We start from the raw sequence: 12,336 nt of genomic DNA on the forward strand, positions 1-12,336 counted from the left end.
CGAATACCTAAACCAAACAAGGTTTTTGTTGATAACCTTGGATGGATAACCAAGTTATCAAGAATAACCCCGAACCAAACGCACCCTTAGGGTTGTAAAAGAGTTAAGCTGAACTAAACTTGTATGTTGTTCAAATTTATTTGATAATATAACTGAGCAGCCAGTTGTTCAAAATTTAATTTTATTTTTTTTAAAAAAAAATTAAACTTTGATTATCAAGATGTTATCATATTTTCAATTTGAATTTATTTGATTTTTAAGACTTTTACATTCTTATTTTTTACATATAACACTCCAAAATTTTAAATATAAAAAATACATGAGATATAGAAATAGAGTGTGAAAGACAGGCGAATAGGAGGAAACTATATGGTCGTCTCCCCTCAACGTAAACATATACATTTCGCTCTCTCGATATGAAACTTTTGGCTCCCTGCGACCTATCTAACAAACTATAGATTAATCTGTCCCGGTTTAAATCAACCTACTTATAATGTGCATTGCTACATTTCACCACCTTCTATCTTTTATAAAAAAATTAGAAAAACTCATAACACAATCATAACCCAAAATAGAACCAAAGTCTGAACCTCGAACAAAATTAGAACTTAAGAAAAAACCAATACCTAGAATAGAACCAAAACTTAGAATAGAACTAGATCCCAAAATCAAAACCCAGAAACTAAAACATAGAAAAAAAAACCCATAACTCATAAATCAAAACCTAAAACTAAAACCATAAGCCAAAATCAAAAATCAAAACTTAAAACAAATAAACTAGACCAAATAGATAGACATACATACTAGATAGGTAATCTAAACAAATAAACAAATCAAATTAACAAATAGAAACCACATAAAAAAAGGAAGATATATCACTAAAAAAATAATTTTTTATAACAAATTTTGTGACAATTTTGTAAAAAAAAATCCGTCACAAAATTGAGAAATGTAGATCCGCGACGAATTTTGTTTTCATCCCAAAGTTAGCGACTAATCCAATTTTCGTCGCATATTTTCCAACGAAAACCAAGAACATATGAGCATGGATTTCCGTTTCATCAAGAACATGACATAAGAAAGTAAATACTGTAATTACAAAGAACCTAAATGTTGCGGAATTGTCATTGTTCTTCATGTAGAGCTCGATCCAACAATCTTGCTAAAGAAGAAGAAGGAGAAGAATGTTGGCCTTCCGAATGAGTTAGGGTTGACGACGTCGAATCCTCTTCGTTAAAGGAAAACGAAGAAATGTCTCAAAGATGCTCTAATATTCTGAGGACCAACCCATTATATAATTAACATTTATTATCAACCCATAGATAATTATAGAAGTGAGACTATAAGTCCGCATATATACTGAACATCTATTTTCAACAAATAGATGATAATAATATATGCAGGACTATAAGTTCTATACATATAAGATCCATATCTAATTATCTGAAAATCATTAGACATAAGTTAAATTATTTTAAATGATTCGAATTATATTCATATATATATATATAACTTATAAATAAATCCATCTAATAAAATAATTATATCTAACACTTTTAATTAATTAAGTGGCATCCTAGTTTAAATGATATTAGAAAATATGACTCGCGGAGCATGCCGATTTTATATATTTGTATGTGTGCTATGAAAGTCACATGCAGTGTCCACAAACTGTTGAATAACTTAATATATATAGCTCCACAACCTTCTAGAAACTGACGAATAATTAACTCGAATAATTGGGTCTTTTGTTTTTTTCCCACCAGATCGACTGTTTAGAGTCTAGAGCCGGCCTTGGTCCCACGTCCTCGTAGATTCCATGGCTTGGTTTTGATGCCGCCACCTCTGCGTTTTAGTCACTTGAATTAATCTATTTCTCTTTAATTAATACCTATTCCACTGTTCTGATCAAACTGCAGCTTCTTAATTAATTAAGCAGGAAGTTTCCTCCTCTAAGATGTTCTGTTTGAACCCTAATATGTTCGAACCATTTAAATCGCATTCAAAAAATTATTGATCTTAATATATTAGATAAAATTAATATTTTATAGTATTTATATAATCAACATATTTATGTGAATTCATAGAAACTAGTTTTATGTCATTCTAAATTCTCTAAATCTATTAATCGATTTGAGTTTTTTAAAAACATATTTGACATTTATTTATGATGAAATGTTCTAAATATGTTTATTTTTTTATCTAATTGTCTCACTTCACTAATGAATAATTTGGACGATAATTTAGAATGATAAAATAAGTATTTTTAGTTTTACTAAACAGAATTTTAATAATTAAATAAAGGTGTTAAGGTATTTTTACATTAATACAATTCTAAAACAATATTTTAATTAAATTTAAAAATAAATAACTATTTATTTATTATTATTTTTTTTTTACTTTTTGAGAATTTTCAGCAACTAAAATCACTCGAAACAAAAATGGATTGAGACGGGTGACCGGAGGTCGTTGGTAGTAGACAAGTGGCTACGTAGTCTGGCGTCGAACAAGGGGCTGCTTCTGAATGACTGTCGGCCATCCATCCCGATCTAAACTATAACTTGAGGGGATGATGAACTCAAGGAGCTAGGGATCACAATCAATTACGATCAGATTACGGTTATGATTCGACTGTAATTGTAAATGGTTCATCTCTTAGTTTACTTTTTTATGGACTAAGAGATCTAGACTTATGATAAATGATACCATCTATATTAACAAACGATGAGGATTAAGAAGGTTGTGACTAATGTTATGAATTATTAAATTGATAGAGGTTATGAATCAAATGTTTTTGAGACTTAGAGAATCAAAGAAATTATTGATGATTTAAATGTTTTTAAAATTTTTAAATTTTAGCATGGATAAAATTAGGAGAGTGCAAATTAGTTAGTGGTGTTATTGTATAGTAAGTTGAAATATCATACTGTACTAAAAATAAAAAAGAATATTTTTTTAAAATAATTTCTCTAATTGACAATGTGATGAATTACAAGTTTAACAAAATCAACATCAAGATGATACTTTAAAGAAATTGATCTAAATTTCAGGAAGTTCTCGGATTCTCAATGTTCATTGCCAGAAGTGCTTGAAGAAAATTGTATTGTATACAATAATGTCCGATATTGGGGTCTTAATGGACCAATACGGTTTTGTGGAAAAAAATCGGAATGCCATCAATAGATAAAAGTCGTAATTGACTTCAAAATTGAAATCTACTTTTCGAGTAGATAAATTTAGACTATTAATTTACTCAAAACCGATTAAAGGTGAATGAGAAATTAATTGTTTAAAATCGGCCCAAATAAACATTAATTATTCATTAATGATATATATAGGGAAATGCATGGGAGAATAGTCTCACATCAGAAATTTTCAATGTGCATTCTTTGCTTATTAATGATGTTGTGTTAATGGAGTTAACTCAGAAAAAGACTAGATGCTCTCTTCTCAGGGGCGAGGCCCGCCACGTGCGCAATGGGCGCTTTGTAGGTGCACTTTGCACTTCGCACGTACGCGTCGTCGGGTGACGTATCAGACTCGTATCTGACATGACAATGCCTACATGGCATCCACGTGGGCAAGAAGAGATGATTGGATTGTTGATTGGGCAAACGGATGGCAACCGTTGATCAAAGAGGTGTGATGGATCGTTTGTGATGCGATCTAGAGCGTTGAATCGTGAAGAGTCACGATCGAGAAGGTTCGCTGGTCTCGGAATTCGGAGTGCTACGATTCCGAGACGTTCGTCATTGTATCTTGGGAACGAATTGTTGCTATCCGTTGCCTCGATGATCAGTATCAGTTTGCGCACTCCGGGGGAGTTTATAAGGGTATGACAAATTGGTTTGAGAAGGATATATATATATATCATATATATTATTATATTCCTGTATAGGGTTCTTGGTTTCCGTGTTTGAGGAAGCTGTTCTTGCAGAATGCATGTAGCACTGATAATATAATTTATTATAATTATAAATAATTAATAAATAAATTTTTAATTTAAGTTAAGATATTAATAATTAATATATATTGGTACTTTTTTATTATATATATATATATATATATATATATAAATGATATGCTGCAGATAAAGCCGTGCGAACCGCTGCGGACTTACCTTCCTGATCGGTCACCAGTCCGATCAGAGAACCTCCTGATCGGTCTGTAGACCGATCAGAAAATGATCGGTTCCCTGATCGGTCTAGAGACCGATCAGGAGGTTCCCTGATCGGACTGGTGACCGATCAGGAAGGTATGTCCGTAGCGGTCCGTTCGGTTTTGTCCGTAGCATATCATTTCTGTATCTATATATATATATATATATATATTATTTTAATATATATATTTTTATTATATTAATTTTTATTTATATTGAATTAATTTGGTATTAAATTAATTTGATAAATTGATATAGATTGTTTTGTCGATTGCCATTATTCTGAAGTTGATGATCTGTTATGGGTGATTATTGGTGGCACGGGTTTTGGGACTCTTGGGTGATTGATGATCCTGTTGGAACAATTGGCATTGCAGAAGCTATTCTTGCAGTCGCCATGCAGGGTTGTTAATTAGAAGTGTCTTGCCTGTTTCAAGCAGCACTCGTAACACCATTTTGACAAATAATTGTTGGTTATTAGATGAGTCATTAGTGTAACGCCCCAGCTCAGGTGGGCCTTACCCGATTGAATAGACCATCGGAGGTTCTTTCAGCGTGCTTTTATCCTCACTCGCATACATCCTGTAAAACTTTTCAGGAGGTCCCTCATCCTCAGATTTCTCCAAGCCAAGCACGTTTAACTTTGGAGTTCTTAAATTTAGGCTTCCGAAAAAGAAGGTGCAACTTGGTGATATAGATAGTATCATCTAACCTTTTAAGTCATACTTAACTTGAATCTCAGAATCGGGGTATTACAACTAGTGTCCAATCACTTATGGATTTTAAATTCTCTTGTCATGGGATCACACAAGGACCATGGTAAGTGGGGGACAGATCCTCTAGTCTTTAAAAATAGTAGATTAAGGGATGTATCACTTATAATTATAATCGGATTGTCATCGTGATCCGATCACAATTAGTTACGATCCCTCTTTGAATTCACCGTCCCTCCAGATTATAGTTTGAGTTGGGACGGGTGATTGGAGGGCGTCGGTAGTAGGCAAGTGGCCAGGTAGCTTGGCGCCGAATGAGGGACAGCTTCCAGATGGCTTTCGGCCACCCACCCCTACCCAAACTATAACTTGGGTGGACGATGAACTTAAGGATGGATCACAACCAATTGCGACCGGATCACGGTCACAATCTGATTATAATTATAAGTGGTTCATCTCTTACTTCATTTTTTTTATGGACTAAGAGATTTGGACTTATGGTAAACAACACCATCTATATTAACAAACGATGAGGGTTAAGAAGGTTGTGACTAAAGTTATGAATTATTAAATTGATAGAGGTTATGAATCAAACGTTTTTGAATCTTAGAGAATCAAAGAAATTCAATAAATTTTGATAAAAATTATTGATGATTTAAATGTTTTTAAAAATTTTAAATTTTAGCATGGATAAAATTAGGAGAGTGCAAATTAGTTAGTGGTGTTATTGTATAATAAGTCGAAATATAATACTGTACTAAAAATAAAATAGAATATTTTTTTAAAAATAATTTCTCTAATTAACAATGTGATGAATTGATATTTTAAAGAAATTAATACTAAGATATGATGAAGTTTAAGGAAATCAATAATAAAATAATGATGCTTTAAAAAATTAGCACTAAAATGGTGATATTAACCAAAGAAACACTAATTATAAGGTGGTAATATTTTGACTAAAACAACACTAGGATGGTGATATTTTGATGAAATCAGTTTCAAATATGTTTATGTTTTAACAAAATCAAGGTAATATGATGCTTTGAACTTATGAACATAAAAAGCTAGCCTTGCGTAACCTCACATCCTCAAGGAATAATATATAAGAGGATTTGGCTTTGAGACTCAGAGGATAACGAGAAGGTGGAAGAAGTCTTTGTTTTTACGAGTATGTTAGGAATTGATTTCTCCTTATCTTATCACCTTCTAATTAAGTAGCACCTTAGTTTAAATGATATTAGAAAATATGACTCGCGGAGCATGCTGATGAATAACTTAATATATATACTTCCACAACCTTCTAGAACTGACGAATAATTAACTCGAATAATTGGGTCTTTTGTTTTTTTTCCACCAGATCGACTCGTAGTCGTAGATTCCATGGCTTGGTTTTGATGCCGCCACCTCTGCGTTTTAGTCACTTGAATTAATCTATTTCTCTTTAATTAATACCTACCTATTTCCCTGTTCTGGTCAAACTGCAGCTTCTTAATTAATTAAGCAGGAAGTTTCCTCCTCTAAGATGATTAATCATTCTATAAATAAGGGGGATATCGGACTCTCCCTTAATTTCCTCACATGATCCATCAAGTAATTAACGAAATGGAGAAGGTGGGCGATTCTCAGCCGTCTTCATCAGAGCCCGTTTCGCCAACTAGTAAAGAGATGATGAAGGAGGTGAAGAGTTCTTTCTCGTCTTTTGGAAATAATTAATTAAATCGTAAAATTCTCTCCGACTTAATTTCTGAAACCATGTAGCTTATTAATTGATCACGTATTGTGGCTTGTGTGTAAGCTAGGAATCGATCGGTGCTTAGTTGTTTAATTCGGGGATTGACACTAGCTAGTCTATTAATTTGTTTAGCTAGCGATGGAGTTTTGTTTTGTTTAAATAAGCTTCATGCATGATAAAACTACGTTTTCTATATTTTTCTCGCAGCCGCCGCGGAGACTCGAGATAGTTACTTCAGAAATGTTAGAAAATGAGTGGGGCGATGCGATCAACGATTTTATCAAGTCAATACCAATTACTGAACTTGATGCAATTAAGTCGATAATTGATGATGATAATAAAGAAGAAGAAGAAATAAAACTTCTTAATAATGATGATGCTATAGCATACGTGAGGTAAAATGATTTATAAATTTTATTTATGAATATTATACCTGAATAATTTAGAATTTTTATTTGTGAATATTAAAAAATTAAATATATATGTATTTAAATTTATTTATTTAATTTAATAAAAAATTTAATTTTATTTATTTATTTATTAAAATTTTTAAATTTATTTATTTATTTAATTATATATATTAAATTAACTTAAATATTTTTTTTAATAAATTAAATATTAAATTTATTCATAAATATTTGATTCAGCGGCAGGATCCCTGAGATACAAATGCCCGAAGTTGCTGCTCGGCGTACGGAAGTACTCTACCATGGTGAAAAAGAAACGGAGTCTGAAAATTACCACAATGGCAGAGATAGAACAGTAATGGCCATGGACTGCATTCAGAGTAAAACGTCACGAGTGCCGGAAGTTGCTGATACAAAAATCAAAATGGAGCACAGTAAAAATAGTCGATGGTGGAGATAGTAATGGTGGAGTTAGAAATAAAATAAATATTTAAAATTGATTTTTAACATTAAAAGTTATGTATGAAGTGTTTTTTTAGTTGTAATTTTTGATGGAGTTATGGTCAGAGTCACCCTGGTAGGCCTATCAGGACTAGCGATGTAAATGAATCGAATCGAACTGAATAAGTTGAAAAATTTAAGGTTCAAATTCGGCTCGAAATAGGTATATTCGAGTTCGAGCTCGATTCGAAGTTCGAAAATTTTAAAATTTTGTGTTTGAGTTCGGTTCGAATTAGGGCTCGAGTTTGAGTTCGGTTCGAACTATTCGAATTATTGCTCAAAAAAGTACTCAAAAAGCTCAAAATTAAATTTATTTATTTAATATATATTTAACTTATATTAATAAAATATTAAGGGTAGCGAGCGACTCACGAACTATCGAACAATATAGTTTGTGTTCGAAAAAAATTCGAACATGTTCGAGTTTGATTCGAATACGAATTGAATATTTTTCGAATCGACTTGAAAAACTTGCGAGCCGACTTGATTCGTTTGCAGTCCTAATTAGGGCCCCGCCCAGGACCCCAAAATGCCAAGGGCCCAAGATATATATAAATATATATATGTATATATATATATATATATATCACTCTGTGAATTCAAACTCGGCAAAAGGGAGATTGTTCGCAATGGATGTCATCAGCGGAGGCCGAAGCCATGCATGACAAGCTGAGCCAGAGGCAACGGAGAGCACCGCCAGAGTCCTCGAGGAGGCGATCACCACCCACATGGCCTTCTGCAGCAAGTCATCCAGCTCCAATCTGGCCAATAAGGTCACCGACGGCATGCGGCAAATTAATGCTGAGGCAAGAGTTTTTTTGGCGATTTGTCCAACTCCGCATCGTCCGTCAAGTTCGGATTCAGAATGCCAAGGATCGACGACTAGGTTTTCCATTCATTCGCAGTATCCCATTTCTTCTCTCGCCCGCTTTGATGTTTTTAATTACTGTGTACATATTGGCTCAATGAAATTGCTCTTGCTCTTGCTCTTTTTGAGGATAACATTCAAACGTCCAACTTTGTTGAAGATTGTGATTCTATTCTGGTTGAAATCGATAGGATCAATGATCAATAATGAATGGCTAGAATTCAAGATTCATTTTCAATCCCTTTTCTTCTTGATTTCGTTGAAGATTCGTTGGAATTAAGAGGATCAATGATTGTCTAGGGTTAGAACTTCAGATTTCTTGATCGGTGATTGATTTTGATTTAATTCATAGGACTTTCAAAGAACTTTATTTTACTATCATTAGCAACAATTATAGCTTTCATTCTTAGATATCTCCATTTGCTCCTCTTTAGACTTTCCTTGAATTTTCTCATCCCCAATGCCTCAGCAACTCTGCCCCCTTCCACTTGATCATGTGATGTTCCCTTGAGCAGAACAGACACACAAATCTCGCTTACGTTCCACTCAATTGAGTGACCTTCTACCCAATCTAGTGAAGAAAAAAATAACAAGGATTGAAAAGAGAAAAGAATTTTTGCTCACTTCACAACCAAACAAAGGAAAATCGCCACCCTAAAAGTAGAATCTAGTTCATTTGGATTTGGATTTGGTCACTAGTTTTTGTATTTGTAGTGGCCCTTAAACACTTTATGTCATAAATGTGGGCCAGGTTAACCTAAAAAAAGCATCAAGTGTCATGTATTTGTAACATGATTGTATTTGACTTTTGTTTTCTTATTGAGACATTGTTCACACTACAGTCTTTTAACTTTTGTTCACATTTCTATAGTTCTTTGTACTTTGAACAGTGCCCCAACCTGATTATAGTGGTTGGTCCAAATAATTACTATTCTTTGCTCTTCCAAAATTCACATCTGTCTAAGATATGACCTATAGAGCTTTATGGTCTAGTAATTTCACAGATAGTACCAAAGATTTGCAATATTTGTTTATGACTATCACCTTTGCTTTTTAAAGCTTGGATAATCTTATAATTAGCTTTGTATATGGACTAATAGTTAGGTCTAGTTTCTCAAAGGTATATTCAATTTGCATGATATTTATCCTTGCTTGACATGCATATAGTCCTAGGATAATATCACTAATGAATTATTTATTCCTATTTCCAGGATCCTGATAAAGAGTTTGAGGAGTACCTTAGATTTCTTATAAGACAACACTGCATTGATGATAGGAATGAGGTAATTATAAAAATTTGGCTCATTTTTTCTTGTGCTAGCATTTCTATAATATATAAGTAATCATACGACCATTTGCATAAACAACATCATAGAAGTCCTTTTCCGTGTTTCCATTTTGAGTTCTTTTTTTTTAGTTGAAGTTATTGTTAATAAAATTAGAGGTGTCTGAGTGTTACTTATGTCTGAGTGTTCCTAAAACAAATAAACTAGACCAAATAGATAGACATACATACTAGATAGGTAAACTAAACAAATAGATAAATCAAATCAGACATATAGAAACCACATGAAAAAAAGGAAGATATATCACTAAAAAAATAATTTTTTATAACGAATTTTCCGACAACTTTGTAAAAAAAAATCCGTCGCAAAATTGAGAAATGCAGATCTGCAACGAATTATTTTTCATCCCAAAGTTAGCGACTAATCCAATTTTCGTCGCATATTTTCCAACGAAAATAGATTTTGTCGCTAAAAATCGACGACGAATTTAAGAATTTGTTGCACAAATCTGCAACGAATTTCTATATTCGTCACAGATTTTTGCGATGAATTTTCATATTTGTTGCAAATTCTATAATGAATTTTCAGATTTTTTTCAAAATATTTATTTCAGAAAATCATAAATTTGTGAAAAATCAGTAGATTCATCTTAAATCCACAATGAATATACAATTCATCGTAGAATCTCCAACAAATATACTATTCATCATAGATTCTACGATGAATATATAATTCATTGTATTTTTTTTAATGATATGCTATGATAGTTTAGCAACTAAATTTTTTTGTTGCTAAATTCACCACAAAACACAAAAAAAAATATCCAAAAATAACTATTTCTACATTGTATATTTTTAATACAAATAATATCAAACCAGTTTAACAAATAAATCTATACACATTGTATATACACATCCTATCCAACATTTCTAACAAAATAAAACATACATTAAACCAAATCACAATTCATACATCAAAATAAAATCATACATCTAACATCAAATCCAAATATCACCAAATGTCTAACATTTTACAAATATCTAAATCTATACATCACAAAATCACAATGTTTTTTCTTAAGAAAAACTTTCTTCTCCTTCTTCTAATATATTGTTTTTCATTTTGTACCATCCTTGGTCTCACCAATTTTATTCAAAACAAATTAACAGTATTAATAAAACATACTGATACAGTGATGATAAAGGGCCCCACCCCATTGTCACACTGGAAATCAAAAGAGGTCAAAGTCAAAGCGATCAACGCGTACAAGGCATCGATCGGTGGGGCGAAACATGCCTCGACCGGGCAGAGGGCTCCGACCCTTCGTCGACTTCGACACGGGGAGGATTCAAACAACCGACGCTCAAGGGAGAACAACGCGTAGAAGTCGAGTCGAGCGGCTACCCCGCTCAGCCAGACAGCAAGGCCTGACATTGACAGAGTTTAACTTCGGCCGAGTGGCTACACCGCTCGGCCTAACAGCAAACTCGACAGTGGCAGAGTGGAATTTCGTTCAAGCAGGCAAGGAGTATCGAGGTTCTGGTCGAATGGACGGGGCACCAGAGCGGCGAATAGATGTCTGAGCTGCCAACTCGCTCGGCCTGGTGGTATAGTACGTTGATATACCTCAGCATCCTTTTGGGAGTTGGTGTCGTTGACACCAGGCATGGGCTACCAGAAGATCATACGGCGGAAGCTTCCACTATCACTTCAGAGATATGCTCAGTCCGTTAAGGTACTGTGTCAGGGACACTTTACTAACAAGTCTTTTCAGGGAAAGCTTTGAGAAGTGTGCTCAGCTTGGGAAGCATGCACACGCGCTACCGGAGCTCTATATAAAGAGTGGTCCAAGCATCGACGGAGGTATGCAATACACGTGATATTCACTATTTGTGCTACAGTTCTTGTTGCTCCGCTTCATTCCTCATCGCCGGTGACTGACTTGAGCATCGGAGGGCTAACGCCGGGGACCTCTTCTCTGGTTCGGCACTGATGTAGGTTGTGTTGCAGGTTCGCGCGGAGTCCACAGGGGCTCAACGTGAGCACCACATCCCCAGCTTTCCGTCTCTTCGACTTTCGAACAGAATCATATTTGGCGCCGTATGTGGGAACGTCACCTGAATCCAAGCCGAGAAGATGGAGGACACTAGACGACTCATCACCGTGACGCTCACTCAAGAGGAGCTAGAGATGCTCGTTCAAGGTTGAGCAGCAAAAATGATAGAACAACAACAATAAGTGTTAGTCGATCGGCTAGCACCGCAGCCTGCAACCTCGGTGCCCAATAGGCAAGCGAGGCACGAAGACCGAACGGAGCAACTCTCCGTATGGGGGCAGAACAGAAGACTGACCGACACACAGGGGGAAGCGTCGTCCGCACCGATCCCCTTCCATCGAGCTTTGTTCCAAACCCCGTTGGAGATAGCCCAAGCACATCAAGAGCAGGGATCATCTTCAGATGATGCTCCCATCCAGGACGCACAGAAAGGCAAGGCGCCCCGAAGCAACACGTCTCTCGAACGGATCAACCGGCAGTTCTTAGAGGAGATCTTACAAGATCCTCTGCCCAGACACTACACCCCGCTGGCGATCGGGACGTACAACAGATTGACCGATCCGGATAATCATATGGGTTGGTTCGATAACGAAGCCACGCTGCACCAATATACA

At 34.8% G+C, this 12,336-nt stretch overlaps 1 protein-coding gene across 1 annotated transcript; it reads left to right on the forward strand.

The window, feature by feature from the left end:
* Window positions 1-6,400: 6,400 nt before the first annotated feature.
* On the forward strand, window positions 6,401-7,660 carry LOC121970488. Its single transcript, XM_042521249.1, has 3 exons — window positions 6,401-6,549; window positions 6,812-6,999; window positions 7,252-7,660. Exons 1-3 carry the CDS (start codon window positions 6,451-6,453, stop codon window positions 7,469-7,471), a joined length of 507 nt encoding a protein of 168 aa, XP_042377183.1. The 5' UTR covers window positions 6,401-6,450; the 3' UTR covers window positions 7,472-7,660.
* The last annotated feature ends 4,676 nt before the right edge of the window (window positions 7,661-12,336 follow it).

Source organism: Zingiber officinale, chromosome 1B, assembly GCF_018446385.1.
Source record: "Zingiber officinale cultivar Zhangliang chromosome 1B, Zo_v1.1, whole genome shotgun sequence".
Lineage (NCBI taxonomy): Eukaryota > Viridiplantae > Streptophyta > Magnoliopsida > Zingiberales > Zingiberaceae > Zingiber > Zingiber officinale.